The sequence below is a fragment of the Crotalus tigris genome, unplaced genomic scaffold (assembly GCF_016545835.1).
Source record: "Crotalus tigris isolate CLP2741 ecotype Arizona unplaced genomic scaffold, ASM1654583v1 scf7180000017737.1785205, whole genome shotgun sequence".
Taxonomy (NCBI): domain Eukaryota; kingdom Metazoa; phylum Chordata; class Lepidosauria; order Squamata; family Viperidae; genus Crotalus; species Crotalus tigris.
The window spans coordinates 451235-476889 of record NW_024096603.1 but is presented as its reverse complement, the minus strand read 5'-3'; the positions used below and the strand labels follow the sequence as shown (position 1 = coordinate 476889).

Below are 25655 nucleotides of genomic sequence, written 5' to 3'. Positions count from 1 at the left end.
CTCGCCTTCGCTGCAGACAACTTGCAGCACCGTTTGCAGACTGGGGCTTTTGGCAGGCTCAGCAGGGCAGAGACAGCCTGGACAATTCCTATTGGCTTTTGAAAGCCAATAGAATTAGACTTTATTCAAGAGAGTCTATTCTATTGGCTTTCAAAAGCTAATAGAATAAAAGGGAGTAGCACAGCTAAGGAAAAGGAGAAAAAAAATGGCGGACTGCGTTGTTTGGCGACCCCCGTGAAATGGTCGTTCGACCCCAAATGGGGTCCCCACCCACAGGTTGAGAACCACTGATCTAAAATCAAAACTTGATATATTTCAAGCATTCCAGAAAGGCTTCATGCGCAGTCTTAAATTTCAGATATATTGGAAAATTTCATTTGGCTGCAAATACCAACACTAACACATCAGAGGGGGCTGCACTGTTATGATACAAACCTAACCAACCTTTGCTTCACTGAAGCAAATGGAAGAAAAAGGTTTGATGTCATTGTAAGACAACTTTGTAAGGCTTGAGAGAATATAAAGATACAGAAAAGTATCTAGCACTATGTATGAGAGAGATTCTCTTTTCCTCATGTAGCTAACTTAGTTACTGTAAAAAGTTGCTTCACATTGTTGACCGGGTTAACTTAATTATTTTCTTTACAGGCTGTCAGAATTTCTATATAGTTTTGAACAGAGATACTTTTTCCAGTCAGGGAACTATCCCAAAGTTATTTATATCTTATGGTAATAGAACCAAAGTTTTGCATGCCAAAGTTATAGACTACTGAATTACAACTTGGCCAAAGTGCTTTTGTGTTGGTGTTATAATTTGGTCTTAAATGATGAGGGTTGAAATACAATCCACCAGGAACATCTTCTGCTCAAAATGAATGAGAAGTATGATGCTGTTACTCATTTCCTGCCAGATGTAAAAGCAGATCTATAGCTGCTGCACAAACCATTAGCCCCAGCTCTTCCTTCTCCTCCTCTTTGTATGGCATCACATTATTGTGGTACATATTTCATTGCCTTTTTTTCAAATTCACTAGGGCTTAGGAAAATAATTGCTGAATGATACTACATCATGTTATATAAACCCAGACATTTCAAAACAGCAATAGAAGACAGCTTTTCTGCAGCAATCTTACCATCCACCATAGGGTCTCATTTAGTCCCCGAAGAAATTAGACACTCCAAATGTTGTCATGTGTTTTTAAAAACTGCTACTTACTTAAAAGTTGTAATCCCAGCAGTCAACATTAATCACTAAGTATACTTACAATATACAAATTGTTAAGTGTTGGTGATTGGGATCATTTCCAGAAGAATAGTTTACTGTTTCCTTTTTCTACACAATTATGATTCTTGACAAGTTTGTGATTTAGGAGAAATAGGTTCTAACTACTTGGTTGGCCTCACCCTGACAATTAAAAATACCCATAAGACCAGGGCATTTTTTCTCATAGAATGCCCAGAACGGAGTTCCGGCACCTTTTTGGGATGGAACCTTGGCAAGGCAGGTTGTATGGCATGTGTGAGTTCCGGCACCTTTTTTTTTTTTTTTTAAAGGCACTGCATAAGACCATTAGTTGTTTCAAAAGTTGGTATGTAGAGATTCAAGAATCTGGCTCCTTGATATACTATGTACCAGAAATCTAGAAATTAGAACGCTCACAGCTGCCAAACATAAGCTTCAAGAATATGGTTTCTTCTAACCCTCACAGCAATCTCTTTTTTTGCCATTAATATAAATGTACATGCACTCAAAAAACTGGAGGTTTTTTCATCACTTTTGATAGCTCCATCTATTTTGTGAATTCTGGTGGATTGATAACACAACACATTTAGACAGTACCAACTTGGATGACAAGTATTAATTAGTATTGACACTTCATGATTTTAAGTAGGAGTCTTTGTCAGAAAATTGCCTGGAAATCTGGGGTGGAACAGGATTTTTTAAAAAAAGAGAAAGGGATCATCTTTTGCGTGAGAACCTTTTTCCATTATTCAGCATGAAGAAAAGCTTTCCTTTATCTGCCACTATTGCGCCTAGTATTAGGACGTGCAACATACAGGGACATATAGCCCTCTGATCCTTTCCTTTTTGGAAAGGCTTCCAATGGCTGTGAATGGACTTGAACTGCCTAGGTTGAGTTTGAGGATGAGGATGATGATGATGATGCACTGAAATTAGTATATCAGGAAGACTTACTGAGTACCGGAGAGACCAAACTGGCTTACAAGAAAGACCAAATGAAGAACAGAATAGAAGCATGGGAAGACAAAGCGCTACATGGCCCGTACATTAAAAAACTAGCTGGGAAAACAGATAATAACAAGACCTGGCAATGGGTAAGAGCAGGAAAATTAAAGAAATAGACAGAGGGACTAATTCTGGCTGCACAAGACCAAGCCTTAAGGACAAATGCATACAAAGTCAAAATTGAAAAGACAGCAACAGACAGTAAGTGCCGCCTATGCAAAGAAGCTGAAAAAACAGTGGACCACCTGGTAAGCTGCTGCAAGAAGATCGCACAGACTGACTACAGGCAGCGGCATGACAAAGTAGCAACAATGGTGCATTGGAAGATCTCCAAGAAATATAATTTGCCTGTAAGCAAGAACTGGTGGGATCATAAAATAGAGAAAGTCATAGAAAATGATAAAATTAAACTGCTCTGGGACTTCAAAATTCAAACAGACAACACCTGCAACATAATACTCCGGACTTAACAATTGTCGATAAGAAAGACAAAAAAATCTGGATAGTGGACTTGGCAGTCCCTGGAGACAGCAAAATAGACAAGAAAGAACTGGAGAAGATAACAAAATACAAAGACCTACAAATAGAAATAGGAAAACTGTGACAAAGGCAAGCAAGGGTAATACCAATAGTATAGGCATAATTGATGGTATCCCAAAACACTTGAACACCATTGACATTGACAAATTCACCATTAGTCAATTGCAAAAGGCGGCCTTACTGGGAACTGCTTCCATCCTGCGACGATATCTGTAATACCATCAAACATCCACATCTGCCTATGCCAGGTCCTTGGTAAGGACTCGATAGATAGACAAAAATGCCAAATCCAGTCTGAACATCTGGCTGACTGTGCGATGATCAATAATAATAACAACAACAACAACAGTGCCTGGAGACAGCAGAATAGATGAGAAAGAACTGGAGAAGATAACAAAATACAAAGACCTACAAATAGAAATAGAAAGACTGTGGCAAAAGCAAGCAAGGATATTACCAATAGTAATAGGCTCCTTGGGTGCAATCCCAAAACAACTGGAGCACCACGTGAACACCATTGGCATTGACAAATTCGCTATTAGTCAATTGCAAAAGGCGGCCTTACTAGGAACTGCTTCCATCCTGCGATGATATCTGTAATACCATCAAACATCCACATCTGCCTATCCCAGGTCCTGGGTAAGGACTCGATAGGTAGACAAAATGCCAAATCCAGTCTGAACATCTGGCTGACTGTGCGATGATCCATAGTAATAGTAATTATAGTAATAATATTGGGAGGTCATCTAGTCCAACCCCCTGCTCAGGCAAGAAACCCTATACCATTTCAGACAAATGGCTGTCCAGTCTCTTCTTAAAAACCTCCAGTGTTGGAGCATTCACAGCTTCTGGAGGCAGGTTGTTCCACTGGTTAATTGTTCTAACTGTCAGAAAATTTCTCCTTAGTTCTAAGTTGCTTCTCTCTTTGGTTAGTTTCTATCCATTGCTTCTTGTCCTGCCTTCAGGTGCTTTGAAGAATAGCTTGACTCCCTCTTCTTTGTGGCAGCCCCTGAGATATTGGAACACTACTATCATGTCATCCCTCGTCCTTCTCTTCATTAGACTAGACATACCCAATTCCAGCAACCGTTCCTTACATGTTTTAGCCTCTAGTCCCCTAATTATCGTTGTTGCTCTTCTCTGTACTCATTCTAGAGTCTCAACATCTTTTTTACATCATGGTGACCAAAACTGGATGCAGTATTCCAAGTGTGCTCTTACCAAGGCATTGTAAAGTGGTATTAACACTTCACGTGATCTTGATTCTATCCCTGTTAATGCAGCCTAGCACTGTGTTGGCATTTTTGGCAGCTGCAGCACACTGCTGGTTCATATTTAAGTGATTGTCCACTAGGACTCCTTCTCACAGTTACTACTATTGAGCAAGGTACCACCTATATTATACCTATGCATTTGGTTTTTCTTACCTAAATATAGAACCTTACTTTTTTCACCATTGAATTTCATTTTATTAGATAGTTCCCAATATTCAAGTCTGTCAAGATCCTTCTGTATCTTAAGCTTGTCTTCTGGAGTGTTGGCTATTCCAGCTTAGTGTCGTCTGCAAATTTGATGAGTTCCCCATCTATTCCCTCGTCCAAATCTTTGATGAAGATGTTGAAGAGCACTGGGCCTAGAACAGAGCCCTGGAGCACCCCACTACACACTTTCCTCCATGTAGGTGCAGTTCCATTGAGGACCACACGCTGAGAACAGCAGTCAGCCAACTACGAATCCATGTGGTGGTGATGCTGTCTAACCCACATTTTTTTATTTTATCAAGTAGTAGGTTGTGATCTACTTTATCAAATGCCTTACTGAAGTCCAAGTAATTATATCCACAGCATTCCTCTGGTCTACTAATTTTGTCACTTAGTCAAAGAATGCAATAAGATTTGTTTAGCATCATCTGTTTTTGACAAACCCACGTTGGCTTTTGGTAATGACTTTGTTTGCCTCTAGGTGTTCGCTGATTCGTTGCTTGATTATCTTTTCCAAGATCTTCCCAGGAATTGAGGTCAGGCTGATAGGTCCGTAGTTTCCTGGATCCGTTTTTTCCCCCCCTTTTTTGAAGATGGCAACTACATCAGCTTTTTTCCAGTCCTCTGGTAGTTCCCCAGTGCTCCAGGATCTTTGAAAGATATAGTTCAGTGGTTCTAAGATCACATCTGCCAGTTCCTTCAGAACCTTGGGATGTAGTCCATCTAGTCCTGGTGATTTGAACTCATCTAGGGTGGACAGGTGCTCACTTACCATTTTCTTGCCTATCTTAACGTGTTTCTAATCTGTTTTTTATGGTACTGTTTTTAATATGTTGGGCTGTCTTTTCCCTTTGTGTAAATACTTGTGCAAAAAGCAATTTGAGTAGTTCTGCTTTCTCCCTGTTGCTTGTCACCTTCTTGCCACTTTCTCCACTAGTGGACCAATCATTTCCTTAACTTTTTTCTTGTTTTTTACATGTTGAAAGAAGCTTTCCAAAAGAAAAATTTTTTAAATCTGAAATTAGAACCCAGCAGCACATTGATATCCATTATAAACTCCACATTTGTAGCATCATAAGAACATGAGTGTCATCTTGGATAACACCACTGACCCATCAGGATGGCATTCTGTGCCCACATTGCCAAACCAGATGCTTTCAGGAAGTCCTGTGATGTGAACCAGAGAGTGATAACTTTTTCTTACTATTTGAATATAGCAGCCAGTATTTAAGGAAGTGGTAACCAGCTCTTTAGACTACTAGCCCCTGATAGTCCAATCTTTCAGACGTCTTTTAAAATATTCTAAATTGGTAGCTATCATTCTAATTGCACAATGAAATTATACATTATTTAAAGATGTTTGTGTGTGTGTGTGCGCGCACCTGCCTTTTTTGGGGGGGAGGGGCTTCTCATTCTGCATAATATCCGTTTAGGTATGTACACAGTATTCCAATATAGTCACTATGATTTAGCTAAGGGGATTTTAATATTGGTGCTTTATTTTAAAATCTGTGAATTTTGCCTCCCCCCTGTTACATTCTGAGTTGATATTTTCTTTGACTTATTCATCATGACTCCAGGATTCCTTCCCCAATCAGTTGCTGCTAACTGCCAGCAACTTTCATCCCGTTCATTAATGTATGAAGTTTGATTTTTTTTTTATTTTGCTGATGTGCATTACTCTGTGTGGAACCCCCATCTGACATCTGGCACTCATTCATTCATATAGTTTGGAGAAATATTTTTGGAGCTCTTCGCTATATGTTTTATTTTCCTCTTGTGATAAATTTTGTAGTGTTGGCAAATTTGGCCACCTCTGTGCTCAGATGTAGTAGCAAAACAAATAAAAATGCTCTGGCCCCAGGGTGCAAGTCTCTCCAGTACACATTAATTGTAGTTTTGCTGGATCAGAGTTCTAGTTCTCATACCAACAACTCCACTAAATTGAGTTGGAATTCTAATCACAATTTTATCTTGATCAATATTTACTTTTCTATTTTTAGAAGTATTTTGTGATTGCATTCTTCTATCCTAGAATGCAGTCTCTATGTGAAATACACTATAGGAGAACTATAAGTAAAAAAAAGTGCTTTTAATCTTAACTGTAGCACTTTTTACTGTTTTTTTTTTAACATTCTTAACCTAAAAAGTAGATTAGGGAGGAGATGATACAACAAGAAAAGAGAAAAATATTTTTCCTTTTATTTCTCTGCATAGAATTATTGCTAATAGTTTGCTTAACAAGTATCCAGTACTGTTATTTAAGGCAGAGACATCAGTAGTGTAGTACAAGAAAGAAGTTTCATTCACATAAAAAGCTGTGTCTTTTTCATTAAAGCAAAAAACAAAATAAAGTTTCTATATAGAAGATTGTTGGTTAAGACTTGTTTTGGTTGTTTTTTTATGTATGTTAGATATGATAAATTAGATTGTTGTTAAATTACTTTATTTTTAATATGTGTATAATTAAATGAGGTTAGATTTTTTTTTATTTAGCTGGCAACAATTAAAAAAACCCTCTTCATACAATTTGTGTAATGGGTATACACAAATTGGTATTTGTGCAATAGGACTTTCTGTACGTTTCTTCATTTGCACCCTATCTGCAAAATTTCTTTGGTGCTTTTTGGGGAATTGGAAGGGACAAAAACTATCTAGTTTGCCATCCCATTTGTTCTATTGGCAGGCAAACTCAAATTCTTAAATCTTATAAGGAGAAGTTCTGAAGTGAACAGTCATAGCATTTCCCTTGGAATTTAGGATGTTCAAGTAAGGATAAATGAGTTGTAAGAAAATTGAGATAGATTAAGTCCTGGGCTTCAGATAAACCTATGAAACAAACAGAATTCCTTCTACATGGGAACTTCTAAAGAAACTACAAGCAATAGGTAGGATTATTTTTTTCCTCTGATAGCACAAACCAATACAATCAGATCAGCATTGTAGAAATCTCTGAAGGCATGAAACTGGATAGGAGACCTATTTTACCATATAATATGCATTTTGTGTGCATACGATCATTTTTAAATATTTTCAGACTAGAGAGAATATGTGAATCAGTCCTTTCATTTTCACATGTGTTCATAAGTCTGTTTCATACTTATTTGTTGTAGTCAGCATTGGAAAAACAAAAACAAATTTGTATTTAAACATGAAAATGTTTTTTTTCCCCACAGACAGTGTGTTCTTCTATTTTATCCAAAACAAAAAATGGACAGACTACAAGATAATGTTCAGATTTCCATTTGGGAAGTTTGAATTGAATCATTTCATTTAAAATGCAAATATCTAAAATTCTGAAGCACTGCTATTTCAGACTATAAAATGTATCACAGATCTTGTGCTTGTCTTTGATTTACTGTTTATTCTTATTGATTTATTTTTCAGTGAACAGAGTATATGCCAAGCCCGGGCATCAGTTATGGTTTATGACGATACCAGTAAGAAATGGGTGCCAATAAAGCCTGGACAACAGGGCTTCAGCCGAATCAACATCTATCACAACACGGCCAGCAACACATTTAGAGTAGTTGGAGTTAAACTTCAAGATCAACAAGTGAGTGTTTTTTCAGCATTTCAACCATACAAATTTTAAAATAGATTCAAAGAACAGTGGTTGTTCTGTGTTTTAGAAAAAGGTATATTAGTGTGTATATGTACATATAAACTTTTTATTTTAAGAATACATTCTTTCGTCTGTGGTTGAAATACAATTTATGCTGAGCAAAGAAAGTGGGCTGTTGCTCCATTTAACTGTCTCAAGTGGTTACAAGAAGTTCTCCAGGGTTTCAGATAATTCCAGCATTACCATGAGATGCCAAATTATATGTTGCTCTACTTCAAACCATACAAGACAGCTTGCTTTACAAGAAAACTCTCATTAGCACAATAATCTTCTATAGTCGTCATTTGCTATGAAAGTCCCTTTGAACCCTGTGGCCTTAATGATTTTCAAAAGGCAAGCAAGTTGAAGCTCTCCATATTTTCAGAAACAAGATGTTTCTTATCATCTGGACTTGTATGAGCAACTTCATTCCTCAGCAGCCCTTCTTAAGATATGTTCCCAGAACTAACCCTAGTCAATAAAGATGATATAATAAGCACCAGGCATGGAGAAATTAAAAAGTTAAAAATTCAAATTGGCTGAAGCCTATTGGGTTACCAGTAGACTAACTTCAATAATGTGGAAACTACTAAACTGGCTTTTTTTGCAGAAATAAATTGGGTTACTTCAGTTTGGCCAGTTTCAATTTCTGAGTCATTCAGGGGCAACTCCAACATAAAAATATTGTAGTAATCTAAACATGAGGTGGGAATGAATCACAGTTATATGGGCTTTATGTTTCCAAAATGTGTGTGTTTGGCTCATCAGTCAAATTGGAAGGTCTCCTAGCCAGTTTTTACCTGATGCTCAAGTAGGAATCAGTGTTTCTTTGAATTTTTGCAGGCAGTCTACAAGAATACCATAATTGATGGTATGAAATGCTCTTAGATGTGCAATAGGACCACATACAATCCAACTTTATATACCTTGACATAGATGATCCCACCAGAGTAACCCATATTATTTCTCTTCCATGTCAAGGCCTGAATAATGATTGAAATGTATCTAGATGATCCATTTCTTTTAGGATTTTCTGTAGATGAAGCCCTGTCATCTTCTCTAAAAAAAAGAAGATTGAAGATTGGGCAGAAGTTCTGTAATATAGCTGGGTAGAAGTATGCTTCCTTCACAGTAGATGGTTTCTCTCTTTCCATCAGAGTGGTATTATTTACCTTCCAGATCTAACTGAATGCATTCTACTTAGGAAGCTAGGAATGGCATACGGTAAATCCAATCATGCTGCAGAGGATTGTTTTCACTTTCTTGATCTCTACAAGCTCAAAAGGATCCCAGATAATCTTGTTAGACTTTACCCTTGTCACCTCATAAGATTCTGTCCAATTAGTGTCCATCTTCAATGAATGTGAGTCATTTTTTCTCAAAGAATCCCATAAAATTATTTTGGTGGTCAGTAGAGAGATCAGCTTCTTTACCCAAGTCTATTAGGTGAATGGCGTCTGGAGACAATAGAAAATGCTGTAAAGAAAACACATTCCACTCCTTACATGCCACTAAATACTCCTAAACAATGGGCACTCACTCATTGTCTTCTGCCAACATTGCTGTAGCTCTCTCTTTAGCTGCTTCATTTCTTGAAGCTTTACAGAAAGGGAGGCCCTGAATCTGCAACTTGGGAAACCCTGCTTGTTTTCAATCATGTTTAATGTTCTTGTTGAATCCCAGAAAACAGCTATTTGAAGACTGGAAAAATTCCTAGGTGCCCTCAGGAAATCTCTCGGATTTATTAGGCGCCTGGGGCAGGCCATTTTAACCAACCCATTGCACTCAACAGAGGTCAGGCAAGGTGACAATGTGCATAAATGATTGGACTGATGACAGCGACCTCTACTTTCAAATCACATTGTTGCTACACCTTGTAGAATATACTTTACTTCAAACTGATTTAGGCATTTGGATCTGAGGAGGAAGAATACCTAGACTGAAAAGAGCAATATTTATGATATGGGGGGGGGAGCAGGGGAGTTAGAAGTCTGAGCTGTGAGGGCAGAGCAAAATAAGGAGTTATATCGATTTTGGAGATTCACTGTTGGTGACTCTGGCAGAACTGTTGAGATAAACCCTACCTCATTCATAAATATATGCTTTACGTGTGTGTATGGGAGGGCAAGCTATAATCCCTAGGATCTCCAGTTAAAAGGATCAGATAACAGGTGTTGAGAAAGATTTCTTCTTGGGCTCCTAAGAGAATAGACAATACTGGGCTAAATGAAACAACAGAACAATCTGATGTAAGATATCGTCTTATATTTGTTTTCTGCCTTTCTGGTAATATATTTTTTGGGGAAAATAAAAATTTATTTCAAAAAGAAAATAACAAATTCTTACATAAAGAGAAAAACAAGGTATATAATATCTGACTATACAATAATGTTAAGATGATAACATGGGTTTATGTGTATTTTTTCTGCGAATTATTAGAATTAGAATTAGTAGCTGCTAATTCATTATTATTTTAGATTGTTGTGCTGCCTTTTAGGCTATTTCTCCTTCTGATGCAGCTAATATTAACCCATTCATAAAACTAGATAATAAAATTATGCACTATTATAGTAATAAAAACAATCATATGAAAATAATAGCATCAGATTAAAGCATATATTCTTAGTGACTGCTCATTTCTTCTATTTCAATTTCAGGTAGTGATTAATTATTCAATTGTGAAAGGATTGAAGTACAATCAAGCAACGCCAACGTTCCATCAGTGGCGTGACGCACGGCAGGTTTATGGACTGAACTTTGCTAGTAAAGAAGAGGCAACCACATTTTCAAATGCCATGCTGTTTGCCCTAAATATCATGAACTCACAGCAAGATGGAGGTAAGACAGTTACGATTATCGGGTCCACCATCACCACCTTTGTTATCAAATTATAGCCTGTTATACAATAGTACAAATATTAGAGTCAGAATACATGATTCATTCAGTGTGCAGTATCTGCCCTTTTATTGAAGGCAAAATATTGGTATCTTTAAATTTTTTCTGTTTTAAGGCTTGTGTTAAATTGTATGAGAATACCACTGCTAGCAATAGGTCATGCTATTACCTGTCTCTGCCCCATGGGGGCAAATACAGATGCTCATAAAACAAATAATCTGGGTAGGCAGTTTTCATAGCTGAAATTTTACTGTTTCCATTATTATGAAGAAATGTGATGCCTTTCTCTTTTTTAATCACCTGTGTGAGACCTGTGTGAGACATGGATTTGCCATGTAATGTTTAGTTTTGTTTTGTCATTAGGTAGACGAGACTATGAAATTAATTCCACGGGTTGTCTATAACTACTTTTATTGAGATTGGCTGTAGCAATAGAATCTTGTGCTGCAGATTGTGCTGTAGCTCTTCTTCCTTCTTACAGTTTAGTAAATCAGGAGGGTGTTTGTCTGATTCATGGCTGTTCTGGACTTTAAAAAAATACTTTGGTTCCTTTTACTAGGCTAGAACTTCTGCGTATTCCCAAGAAGGCCATCTTCCTCACTCTCTATAGGTCTCTATCCTCAAGGAAATGTGGACGTAAGAGTTGGTTGAGCAAACTGTTTACTTGCTGCTTTTCACTTGTATACAAGATTTCTCTTCCCATGGCATATAAAATAATAGTTAAGTTAGAATAATGCTTAGCAATTTTTTCTGAATTTTTTTTCAAAAGCTAAATGCCATTGATACCCTTGCTACCAGATACATTTTAAGCAAATGCTTGAAATATGAACAAAATATGTAAAAATATCAGTGTGTAGAGCTTTTCCAATTGATTTTGTTATCAGTAAATCAACCTGATTGAGTCTTTTCAAAGATGAAGAAACGTGCATTTGTATTACCTAAATTCAGCTTATTATTTAACAGATCAGCATTTAAGGACAGGAATTTTATTATACATTACTGTGATCATTCTTAAGAAAGAAGTAAGCATGTCAAATTAATGGCATTAGTTGCTTAAACTATTTCTGATGTCCTATTTTTAACATTTGCTTTCTTCATAAACCAGACTCAGTACTTTATGCTGAGGTTGTTTGTGAGGTTTACATAGATCATTTCGAGTGTTTGGCAGTAAATTACTTATTATACTCAGACACCCACTTGTATGACTTCCCTGAGTCTGATTTGATTTGGCAGCATACAAATGTAATTGATTGATTAATTGATCTTCTCAGTGGTGTAGAATAAAAAAAAAGGAGAGATTAACACTGTATCTGTTCTCACCAGATTCCATTTGTCTTAGCTGCAGCAAAACATTTTTGAAGCAGCGTGTTGTTGGGAGATCATTTAGAATCTGGGGGTAGTGTTGGCCATTTTTTTAATCATTAGAATTATCTTCATCGGTTTTTGGGTTTTGTTTAGATTCCCTAAGAAAATGCTCTCAATCTTTAATAAATAAGTGTCTTAGACTTAGACCACTAAATCAGTTACGCTAATTTAATCAATCCATCCCAGCATTTCTCTGCTGGACAATTCCATTGAATTTCTTATTAGTCTATATTAAAAGAAGAAACACAAAGTCCATAGTAAAGCCTTTGGCAAAGACTTTTTTTTAAAAAAAAAAAAAATTATTTGGAGGGCATGAAAATCTGAGGTTTTTTTCTTGCTCTTCAGTTCTATCATGTGACAGCAGAGACGCTAAAATAGAAGCTAAGCACAAGCTTTGTAACATCAAATGTCTCATCAATAAATATGAGTCCTCTTTATGTGAAAATGACATTTGCTAAACCCTAGGTAGTATTGCATAAACTTAACATAAACTAAGTTTTTTTTCCCTACTGTCCTAACACACTTTCCCAGACTGCTATAAGTCCTCAACTTAGAACTGTTCATTTAGTGACTGTTCGAAGTTACACAGCACTGAAAAAGCGAATTATGGCTGTTTTTCCACACTTAACAACTGTTGCAGTGTCCCTGTGATCATGTGATCAAAATTCAAACGCTTGACAACTGACTCATATTTATGACAGTTGCAATGTCCTGGGGTCATGTGATCACCTTTTGCGACCTTCTGGCAAACAAAGTCAATGGGAAGCCAGATTCACTTAACAATCGTCTTACTAACTTAACAACTGCAGTGATTCACTTAACAGCTGTGACAAGAAAGCTTGTAAAATGGGACAAAATTCACCTAACAACTGTCTCACTTAGCAACAGAAATGTTGGGCTCAATTGTGATCGTAAGTCAAGGGCCACCTGTAGAGATCCTTTATAGTTGGATTTAGATTACTTTTCCCTGTTGCATAATCTTTATGTAATTATGAAATATTGGGAGGCACATTAAAGGCACATCAGATGAAGAGTTGCAGTATAATTCCAATTCTGATTGTAAGCAGGCTTCAAATTTTAAAATACTGATATCTGAAAAATATAATACATAATTGCTGTAGTAAGGGATGATTTACTTGGGAGCAGCACACAAGAAATGGGTATCTCTCTCATGAAGAAATCAAATGTCCAGAATCAGATAATTTCCGTAGTGAAGAGATTTTTGTGCCTCCTGTTTGAGCAGTATGACTTAGCTAATTGATCCTATCAAACATTGATCCCAAGCATTTTGTTTTATTTAGAAAGTGTATAAATAATATATATGATCTCTACAGGAAGGTGACGAGTCCTCTTTTGAAAGTTTCAGTGAATTTGTCTTCCATGGAGGATCAAGGAGCAAACTGGAAGCAGTTTTTTAAAAAAAGAAGTGAAAAATGGGGACTGGAAGAAGAAAATAGAGAGTAAAAAAATATGATAAGAAAGAGACACACAAGCAGCAGGATGAAAAATAAATAAAATTGGAAAATGAAAATGGACAACAGAAAGCACTTTTAAATTTAAAAAAAAACCCTCCCATCATTTAAAGACAGAATCTTGTCTGATCTCAGGATTCAAAACAGAATGACATTGGCAGATTTTAGCTAGCTCTTCTTTTCATATGCAGAAGCAGGTTATATTTTAAACAATTTTATTCCCCCTCATGGTAAAGTACTGTAAGTGCAGACACTTCAGCTGGGACTCGAATGCTGGCAGAGTCAGGGTTTGATCCCTCCCCCCCCCCCATGGTGCAAAACAGATTCATCCCCTTTTTACATTTTTAATTTATACTATTAAATAACATTTAAAAACAAGTTGGTAATTGCATTTCAGTTAAAGAAACAAAGTCTCATGCCAAAATATTTACATGTCTGAAAATGAAAACTTGTATCATAGTCATGTTTACAAAATGTAGCAAGATCTTGTGAAACAAACAAAACAATTGGACATTACAGTATTTTATTTCACATTGCTCACAGAACAAAATGCAGTATAAACTCTCTGACATTTTTAAATACATAGTTTGTTTGATCAAGACACTCCAACATAAAATTAAATGTGCTTCACAATTTCTTAAATATTTCAGATCACTATACCTCAGACATGTCAAACTCGCAACGTCACATGACGTTGCGCAACATGTCGGAACTTTTTCCCCATTGCGAGCAATGGGGTGGGAGCGCAGCTTTTTGTGATGCATCCGCCCCACGGGTCGGCAGTTTGACACCCCTGCTATATCTGGTTAAATCTTTTTTTACAAAACAAACCATATATTTTTTTCTCAACATTTATTGTTTTTGACTAGTTGTATGAGATCATTTTCTGTCTGTGCCTTTTTCTAAAGTTAGTTTTAGAGAAGGTAAACAATTGTCAACTTAGCAAAGGGCCAACACGATGGACCATTAGGTCTTTTTTTGCTCTCAGTTTTCTATGTTTCTAAAATAATAACTATGGCAATAATATATATATTATAACTACTTCTAATAATATGAGTATGTTTCCTAACAGAAACAGCATTAAGAAACTTGCGCTAAAAAAAGAGGCAACATTTTTGGTTTTGAAAATCATGAGGGTTACAGCAATGAAAGAGTGGTTGAAACTTTTCATTCTCATACAACCTGTGAAAATGATTTTTTCCGTGTACTTAAATAGGATGAATAATCTTTGTAAAATAGTAAACACCCTCACTAAAAATTATCATAAACTAAGAAGTTAGAATATTTTTGATGCAATTTATTTCATTTCATTTTTATCTTTATCTTGTTTCTTCCCTCATTGTGGACAGTATTTAATTAGGTAACATAAGAAATTGCATTGAAATAAAATGAAAAACAGTTTTAATAGATTGTCTTCTCCTTAAACTACGGGAGTCAAACTTGCCACGTCATGTGACGTGTCACGACGTATCACGAGTCTAGCTGTGCTCTCCTTAATGGAGGGCTCCCAGAGTGGGAGGCTCAGAACTAATGCTGCTCTTTGCTTCTGATCCCTGACATTATGAGGACAACAACAACAACAATAATAATAATGTTGAAAGGGACCAAACACCTGTTCAAGTAGGAAACCCTATTCCATTTCAGACAAATGGCTGTCCAGTCTCTTCTTAAAAACTTCCAGTGTTGGAGCATTCACTGCTTCTGGAGGCAGGTTGTTCCACTGGTTAATTGTTCTGTCAGGAAGTTTGTCCTTAGTTCTAGGTTGCTTCTCTCCTTGATTAGTTTCCATCCATTGCTTCTTGCCTTGCCTTCAGGTGCTTTGGAGGACAGCTTGACTTCCTCTTCTTTGTGGCAGCCCCTGAGATATTGAAACACTGCTATCATGTCCCCCTTCGTCCTTCTCTTCATTAAACTAGATATATCCAATTCCAGCAACCATTCCTTATATGCTTTAGCCTCCAGTCCCCTAATCATCTTTGTTGCTCTTGTCTGTACTCTTTCTAGAGTCTCAACATCTTTTTTACATTGTGGTGACCAAAACTGGATGTAGTATTCCAAGTGTGGCCTTACAAAGGCATTGTAAAGTGGTATTAATACTTCACGTGATCTTGATTCTATCCCTCTGTTAATGCAGCCTAGCACTGTGTTGGCCTTTTTGACAGCTGCAGCACACTGCTGGTTCATTTAAGTGATTGTCCACTAGGACTCCGAAGTACCTCTCACAGTTATTACTATTGAGCAAGGTACCCCCTATACTATACCTGTACATTTGGTTTTTCTTGCCTAAATGTAGAACTTTACTTTTTTCATCACTGAGTTTCATTTTGTTAGATAGTGCCCAATGTTCAAGTCTGCCCAGATCCTCCTGTATCTTAAGCCTGTCTTCTGGAGTGTTGGCTATTCCTGCCAGCTTGGTGTCATCTGCAAATTTGATGAGTTCCCCATCTATTCCTCATCCAAATTGTTGATGGAGATGTTGAAGCGCACTGGGCCCAGAACAGAGCCCTGGGGCACCCTGCTACACACACAATATAGAGCCGCTGATACTAATTTTGCTTCCAAACATCCATTTTCAACTCATAGATGTGTGTTAATTTTGCTCTGTAGCATCATGGATGGGCAGACACAGCTATGCATTTAGGTAATTTACTAAAAGAGATTCCTTCACATTTAGTCTCAAAAGAGCCCTTGATTCATCAACCCTAATTCACACTTTGGAAAATCTCTCTTTCTCCTCTTGTTTCTTTTAATCTATTCTTAGAATGCAAATTTAAATCAATTTAATAGTTTCTAACTCAGTGGTTCTCAACCTTCCTAATGCCGCTACCCTTTAATACAGTTCCTCATGTTGTGGTGACCCCCAACCATAAAATTATTTTCATTGCTACTTCATAACTGTAATTTTGCTACTGTTATGAATCGTAATATAAATATCTGATATGCAGGATGTATTTTCATTGTTACAAATTGAACATAATTAAAGCATTATATGTAATTATATATTGTGAAATATTTATTTCTAATTACAAATAAATGAAATTTTGTCTTGAAGCATGGTGTAGCATGGGTAACAGTCTTAATATAACAACAGTAAACTACATTGCTACATTTTGCGACAGTATGTGTAAAAAGCCAACATCAGTGCGAAGGTTGAGATTGCTTATTTCTCACCAGATCAGAAATTCTCAGGGCAGTCTTTGCAAGAGCACAACGAAAATGGCATGAATGAGAAGTATACAAATCCGTATACTAAGTTAGAATATCAGCAAATAGCCCGAGCCTGCAAAGATGAAGTGAGGAAAGCTAAGGCTCAAAATGAACTAAGCAGGCTTGCGACCAAAGTCAAAAATAACAAAAAAAGCTTCTTTCAACATGTAAAAAACAAGAAAAAGGTGAAGGAAATAATTGGTCCATTAATGCAGGGCTTTTCAACCTTTTCACCGATAGTACCACTTTTAGAATATGGCAACATTCGAGTACTACCAGTCACCTAGCAAGGTGGTAAAAACTTGATCACAAAAAAGAAAGGAAAAAAGTGATAAAATATAGGTAGTCCTTGACTTATAACAATTTGCTGTTTAAAGTTACAACAGCACTGAAAAAGTGACTTATGACCATTTTTCACACTTATGACCATTGCAGCATCCCTAGGGTCATGTGATTTACATTTCGATGCTTGGCAACTGATTCATATTTATGATGGTCACATTGTTCCAGGGTCATGTGATTGCCTTTTGCAACCTTCTGATAAGCAACGTTAATGGGGGAAACCAGATTCACTTAACAACCATGTTACTAATTTAATCTCTCCCTCTCTCCCTCTCTCTCTCTGTCTCCCTCTTTCTTTCTCTCTCTTTCTCTCTCCCTCTCTCCCCCTATTTCTCTCCCTCTTTCTTTCTCTCTGCCTCTCTCTCCCCCTCTTTCTCTCTCCCTCCCTCTCCCTTTCTTTCTCTCTCCCTCTCTTTCTCCCTTTTTCTCTCCTTCTCTTTCTCCCTTGTTCTCTCCTTCTCTCTCCCTCCCTCTCTCTACCTTTCTCTCCCTCTCTCTCTTCCTCTATTTCTCTTCTTCCCTCTCTCCCTTTCTTTCTCTCTCTCTTTCTTTCTTTCTCTCCCCCCTCTCTCTCCCTCTCTTTCTCTCCCTCTGTCTCCCTTTCTTTCTCTCTCCCTTTCTCTCCCTGTCACTCTCTCTTTCTCTCTCTTTCTTTCACTCCCTCTCTTTATTTCTCTTTCCCTCTTTCTTTCCCTCTCTCTATTTCTCTTTCCCTCTCTTCCTCTCAAAGATCCTTAAAATCCTTAAAGGTTATGCTTGGGTGGAAGACTTTTTCTTTTACAGATGGGGTGGGTTGGCAGATAAGTACTCAAAAAAAAAAAAAGGAAAAAAAGTGCGAATAGGTGTCCAGTAGCTAGCTTGAAGTTTGAAAGACTTCTTTCTCTTGCTACCGGCTTCTAGGAGGAACAAAAGACATCCAGCACTGCAACCCTGGCCATTCCAGGACTGCCTGCACCGGCAATTGGGGACCATGCCAGCGGTTCTGTGCCATGGAGGCTTGAGGCACGGGACGCAGAATGGCGCGGTGCCGTGGGAGGTGGCAGGACAGGGGGGAGGGGTTACCTGCATACTACCGGCCGAACTCTGGAAGCCTGCCTGAATGAAGAATTTTAGGGGGAGTTGAAAGTGAGACAGGTTCCTAAGACCATCGGAAATATGTGTTTTCCAATGATCTTAGGAGACTCCTGTGAAAGGGTCGTTTGACCCCCAAAGGGGTCGCGACCCACAGGTTGAGAACTGCTGTTCTAACTCCTAGTGGTACAAGAAAGTGATAGGAGGGAATTATCTTTTCTGAATTTAAGAACAATGCAATATTCATACTTTGCAAACAGAAGATCCAATTCATTTCCCAGTATATTCAATTTTAAAAAGATCAGGTAGCAACAACATGAATTTAATATAGTCTGGATTTATAAGTGCATATTTCAAAAATATGGTGAATTTTGAAATAGAAATTAAAAATATCCTAGAATTTAGTGACAGTCAAAATATTCATATTCAATTCCAATATTTTTTCTTCTTTCTGAATTATTTGGGGGAGGGAGGGAGAAAGACCTTCTACTATCCTAAAAATCAGAACAGTTTATCCCATTAGTTCAAGCAGAGCATATACTTTGCAAGAAAAGAATTCAGATTTCAGAGCTGCCACCCTATTTTTTATTCCTATTATTTAAATCTTTCAAGTTATTTTTGCTGTGTTAAGTTCAGTCTCCAATTAAAAGAGAGCAAAATAAATAAAGACTTCTGCCTTGGGGAATGATGTCAGTGAGAACACACTATATTAAGCAGTGATACCAGCTGAGTTTAAATCACCATACAATAACTAATATTTCTTTGCTTCTTAGTTTCTAAATTTATTTATTTTTAGATAATTTTTAATCTAAATTTATCTATTTTTTTAATCCCATCTTTTATTATTTTTATAAGTAATTCAAGACAGCGAGCATATATAATACTTCTTCTATACTGAGAGAGAGATCATGAATTTGAAGTTAATTACCAAGAGTGTACTTATGATACTCAGTTGTATTTCTCCCTTCCCTGGATATCTCAAAATCCTTTGCTTGTCTCCTGGTTATAAAGAACTGAATATAAGAGAACAAATTGAAACTAAATCTGGATAAAACAGAATTGTCAATTCCAGAGGCTGACTTTAGATTTTGAAAATATCCCTTTATTGAATAAGGTTGCATTTCCTCTTCACATTTGGGGATCTGCCTTTAATGCTGAATAGATAAATTACATCAGGGAAAGGGAGCATTTCAGCATTGATTGATAAAAAATTGTATCCTTTGCTAGAAGTAAGAAACCTGGCATTGATTAGGCACATTCAAATAATTTTCTTGATGCATTATTGCAGTTCAGTGTTCATAGAACAAAACTTTTATACGTCTTAGAATGGAGCACAGGAATGGTAGCTGCAGGTGCTTCCAGAGGATACCATATCACAACTGTTTCAAATTGCGGCACGACTTGCCATTTCCTTTCTGGTCTCAATTCAAGGTACTCATTGTCCTATATAATACCTTATTGGTGGTTCTCAGCCTGTGGTCTGCGGACTCCTGGAGGAGCATGATGTCACAGGGGGTTGTCAAAGGGTTGAAGAAATGTGGACACAAAGGGGTATTTAAAGGCAGTGAAGAAAAAATTTGAGAACCATTGCTTTACATAGTTTGGGCTCAGGTTTGATGCAGGTCCACCTGCATCCATTCAGTGGCACATGTCTTGCAGATCCTGCATAATATCAGCAACTAATTCTGAAGATGAATTCAGATTATGTAATAATTTGTCACTGAAGCTGAAACTCCTCTTTTATATTACAGTTTAGAAGAGGGCTTAAATCTTTTTTTAATACAGGTCTTCTAAAACTTTTCACAATTTTAGAGTTTTTAATTGGGATTTAACAATTTTATTTGTCATGAATATTTGTGGGCTGAGCAAATATTGGGACTGGACAGCATATACAAATTTAAAATAAAGAGAAAACAGAACAGCCTACCATTGTAGTAATATCATAGTACATGTGAACAAATAATGATACTAAAATAAGCTCCTGGTAAGTCAGGTGATTAAGAATGTTTTTCAGCATTCTGTTGATGAAAGTTGTCTATTTTAAAATCTTAGGTGTCAGTAAGAACAACTGACCCGTCATGAGTACATTTTTGGCTATCATTTGATAATCATGTTACTTAATTCAGCCAGACTGGAACTTGTGACTAGGTAGTGTAAAGCTTCTTATCCCATTGCTCATAGGTACGGATTTGTTTAGTCTTCTTCTTTTTGACATGGGTTTCATATGATGTGCTTATTTATGGAGACAATCCATATATTATATTAGAATAAAATCTTTTTTTTAAAAAAAGACCCCGTGGCGGTATATTCCAGCTTTGTTTAACAAGTCCTACTAAATCCTTAGGAGAGAATTAAGCACGGGCACTTAACCCTTACTGTTTATGTGAATGAGATGGCTGAATCAAACTTACTGTGGTTGGATAATTGATTCAGTCAATACATCAGTTGGGGACAGCTGAGTTATACTTAATCATTTATATTAATATTGTTCCATACAACTTAACAGGAATGTGTGAGAGAGATCTTTTTGTGAGATTAGGCTTTGGAATATAAAACCAAATGAAGTTATTCTTTAAGGATAAATGTTGGGCCAAATAATCACATTACCATTTGTATATGTGTCTGGAATAGGGAACTAGAAACAAAGGAATCCCCTTATCCAATGTTCAGTCAAACCTCCATTAGTAAGGCAGAAATAAAAAGGCTTTTTTTGTCTTCACTTTAAAAAATTCTTAAGAATACTATTCTAGTGGGCATTGCTTTTCAATTGGGTTGAGGAAAGTTTATGAAAACTAGAGTTCCAATTCTTTCTTTGAAACCCCCAATGGGATACCTCTTTTCACAGCAGCTGGAATAGATTGTCTAGGTCTGATTTCCTGCCCTTAGATGACAGGATTAAAACGATGAGGAGAGGGTCAGGATTATGGGGCATATTCTCAGGGATCATAGAGAGTGCACAGATGAACTACCCATGGCATGGCATTTGGCAGAGTTGCTCTTTCCTGCATCACTAAAATATTGTACCATAATAAGCCCTTCATAAAATGGGATAAACTAATGCTATAACTTGTCCGTCCATCAGTGAAAAGTCTCCACCACATTTTCTTTCAAGCCTCCTAGGGAATTCTCTGGGATTTCAGTACCTTTTTTCTGGATAGGTAAGCATAATTACAAATAAAGTATAAGGTTACAGCATCCTATTTTCATTTTTGCCCTGGAACTTTATCATTTAAGCTTCTAACTGGCAGAAAATATCTTTAAGCAATGTTAGATTGTGTCAGAATATTTTCATTTCTAATCTCCAGCTCTCGTATACTTAAGTTTATCTAGCAAAGGTGCACTAAGAATGATTCTGTATAGATTAATTTTCTATTTTCTCTCCATTTATGACACAGAATGACAATTTAAATAGTGGAAGCTAATTGAAGATTGACAGTGATATAATTTTTTGAATTTCCATGTAGTCTCTCTCTGCAATATGCAGTTCTTAAATCATTTGCTAATTGGGGGCATCATTTATTTGCTGCAGACTAATTGTTATTAATCTTATTAAAATTCACCATGGAAATAAGTAACTGGGGAAAAAAGACCTGCTTTTAGCGTCAAGTTCCAAAGAATGAGCTATAGATTCCTAATTTGTATCACTAGATTTGTTAGCTGTTATCAGGTGGATTAATGTTATATTAGTTCTATTCTTTACCAGATTGTAAAAAAAAAAAAAAACCTAGCACTTATAACTAGGGAAAAGTAACAGATTTGCAAGAAAAAAAATTTAAATCATCCCCTAGCAATTGAATCTGAGTGCTTGTAATAATGCCCTATATATAAATATGTATGTCAGTATTATTATATATATGTAAAAGAGCTTTTAATGCATGTTGTTTCACCCACTAATTCCACTTTTCAAAACTCTGCTGTAATTCATGTTGACAAGTGACATGTGATGCCGGTTGATGGGTCTCAAAGACTCATCTCCTGTTTCAGTCCTTCCAAAGTCTGCCTAATCTATGACATATATGGTCTAGGGAGATATGTGTCTGCTTTTTCCTGTCATCACGTCTCTGATTGGAGGATTTTTAGGTCCAAAATATCTCAAGGAGTCTTTAGGGTTATTGGTTGTGATCCAGATTTACTCTTCTCTCTCCCTTCCCCTCCTTTCTTTTTTTCCCACTTGGAACTTTTCTACCCAAGGGATTTCTCTTGTTATGCTGGAGACTGATTCTGTGGCTGCTTAGCTGCAAAGTCCTTCTTCCGGATGTGTCATTTGGATACAGTATCTTCTATGCCCAATGCAAAAATCAGTTGGAAGAGTTGTTTTGTCTCTCTTTATGTTGCAACGTGGAAAGTAACCTAATGTTTTAAAAATGCCAGTCCGACGGACTCGGCATGGTCATCTGAAGGGAGTGAGTTGGGCCACTATCAGCTTGAGTGCGCACAGTAAGTATCAGTTTCTGTTCATTAAGAGCATGGCAAGTTACTCAAGGCCTTGCCAATATCATCTACTGGTGCATTAAATCTGAACGAAAGTGCTGCAGTTTGCAAGTGTGAAGGGTAGGGAGTAGCTTCTTTGCAAAACAAGGGCAACTAAAAGTATCTTGTAGGTTCAGACACCCTGTTCTCTGCAAAATAAATTTCACATTTTTCAGCTTTTCAGATGGTTTAAGTAACCCATATAGAATCATTGTATAGAATAATCATAATATTTATTGAGGAGAGGAACAAAAAATAGTAACTGTGTTGGATAATAATTGATTATACTTGATTCAGATTCTTCTTAGGCTATTATGTACATTCTATGGAAGACAATTTAGTGTTGGAGAATACAAGTTCAAAGAATTTAAAAAGGGAAAAGAATAGAAGAGGAAATAAAAATAGAAATGAAACGAAAAATGGAAAACAAAATAATGTTTCAGGCCTGGATATTTTGTTAGTTTTCAAATAAAATTCACAGAATTTTATTGTCATAATATATATAACATATAATGTATAATATAATATTTCTGTGAGTTATTTTTTAGTGTGCAGCCTGAAAAATAGAAGGATTTTTTTTTTTTTTTTTACTTTTTATTCACTGAGCTATATTACCCTATTTTTCTGCTACCCTAAACTTGCAAGAATGAAGAGTGGCACACAGAAGTTATTTCCACAGAGTTTATTTCTGGCCATTTGAGGTTAATTTGGGTTGTAAATTATCCCCAGTGCACCATTCTTTTCCCTGTAAGACTAACAAGAATAGCATGAAAGCATAAGGTCTGAAGCAAGCATGACAGAGCTTTTTCCCCTTGCCTTTTATAAACTTGCTTTGCATGCCTTGCTTTAAAATGAACAGTTTTTTCTTAACCTGGTAGTATGTTAATAACTGCTTTAACAATACAGAACTTTTCAGAAAAGTTATGCTGGGTGATAAACTTCATAAAGAGGGCCTGTCTGTTTTAATGATTCTCTAAGGTTTTATGACACATTGGCTTAGACTGTGAGGTTTTATTTTTCTTCTGGGACCATCATTCTCAGGTATTGAAACACAGTACCAGCAAAACAGAATGCATCGACATTGGAGAATGGAGCATATTATGGGTTATTGCAACCTTCTCTTTTCAATTACAAAAGATTGAAGAAGTTAGAAGTGAGGGAATTCACTGACACACCCACAGCACAATGGAAAAGCATATGCGTATAGGATATTTCATGTGTGTTAGAGGTTAATTCCAGCCTTCAGCCATGTTGACTGTCAATTAATGGGAGTTGCATTCCTACATGTCTAAAAGTACATGTAGGCCAAGGAAGGCTGATGTAGGCAGTCCCAAGGATGATTATATCTTGGCATGAAGCAGTTGGTCATATTCCATTCACTCTCATAGAATTAATGAAAATATGTACTATGTACATACTTATTTAAAAGAAAGCAGATTAACAAAACCTTAAAATTCTAAAGCTCTTTCTCTTCATGGGAAAAAAATCTCTTCTGGATTAATGTTTTAATTAACTTAATTTAAATTTAATTAATGGTGCATGTTATTTTTTCAGTCCTCAAATAAATACTGTTTTATAACTTATTTTAAATTATTATTATTATTTTTTTATTGAAAATTTTTAAAATTTTACAAAATAAGAAAAAACAACCCTCCCCAACCCACCCCAACCCTCCCACTCCCTCCCTCAACTTTCCCAGAGCTGAATATAGGCTTAATTAAATGTTCTTGAATTCTTAAAAAAAAAATATAAACCATAGATAAGTCTAAATACGTTACTTAAACTACTAATAGAATAATTAACAATAATATATATATATATAAAAGACATAAATATTAAAGAGAAAAAAAGAAAATACTTAAAAAGAAGAATAAAGAGAAAGAAAGAAGAAAAGAAATATAAGAAAGTAAAATAATAATAAAACATATAAAGAAAAAGAAAAAATAATACAATCTATAAGATATTAAAATTTGTATATAAATTATTGATAAACTAAGTAATAGTTTTATATCCAACTTATGTTGTATAAAATCTATCCATTTTTCCCATACCACAAAAAACTTCTCTTGCGATTGATCCTTTAAAAAAGCCGAAATCTTTGCCATTTCTGCCAGATAGAATACTTTAGAAAACCACTCTTGCAAAGTAGGCAAAGATTCCTTCTTCCAATATTGCCCTACTAACAACCTTGCGGCTATAATTAAATTTAACATCAATATAACCTCCTTAGTATCACAATCGGTAACAATACCTAGCAAAAACAATTGTGGGGTAAATTTTACCCTCCTTCTAAAAATTTTTTGAATATTCCACCATATCTTAATCCAAAAGGCTTTTATATTTTTGCACGACCACCAAATATGGTAATAAGTAGCATCCAAACAACCACATCTCCAACATTTGGGCTGTAAGTCGGGATACATACGAGACATTTTTTGTGGATCAAGATGCCATCTATAAAACATTTTATAAAAATTCTCCCTTAAGTTCTGGGCTTGTGTAAATTTAACATTTCTCACCCAGATGATTTCCCAGGTATCTAGTAGAACTGGTTCACCAAAATTTTGTGCCCATTTAATCATACATTCTTTAATTAATTCTGGTTCTGAGTCCAATTCTACTAGCAACCCATAAATTCTCTTAATATGAGTTCGTCTTTGATCTTTTACTTGTTTAACAAAATTTTCATCTTCTCTAAGCAAGCCCACATTACGATCTATCTTCCATCTGTCCGCTATTTGTCTGTACTGAAACCATGAATATATAATATTTTCTTGTGCTAAATCTTCCAAAGATTTTAACTGCCAAATTTTACCATCCCATCTAAGCAATTGTGCATAAGAAACACTATCCATCTTAACTCCTCTCCTTATCCCCTCTATCGCATGCCAAGGTATAGCCCATAATGGTATTTTAGAATCACTTCTGTAATATTTCCTCCAAACCCGAAGTAAAGAAAT

General features: G+C 36.2%; 2 protein-coding genes across 17 annotated transcripts in view; one reads left to right on the top strand and one right to left on the bottom strand.

Moving 5' to 3' along the window:
- DEGS2 (delta 4-desaturase, sphingolipid 2) overlaps positions 1-25655 on the bottom strand; it is a 226031-nt gene that overhangs the window by 75907 nt on the left and 124469 nt on the right. The gene's annotated exons all lie outside the window — the stretch shown is intronic.
- EVL (Enah/Vasp-like) overlaps positions 1-25655 on the top strand; it is a 227488-nt gene that overhangs the window by 123143 nt on the left and 78690 nt on the right. For 14 of the 15 annotated variants that reach the window (XM_039339693.1, XM_039339689.1, XM_039339686.1 and 11 more), the window contains 2 exons: positions 7657-7825; positions 10531-10711. In XM_039339693.1, coding sequence (XP_039195627.1) covers positions 7657-7825; positions 10531-10711 — 350 coding nt within the window. Of the gene's footprint in view, positions 1-7656; positions 7826-10530; positions 10712-18294; positions 22663-25655 lie in introns of those variants that run through there. The other variant, XM_039339698.1, reaches the window with a different exon arrangement.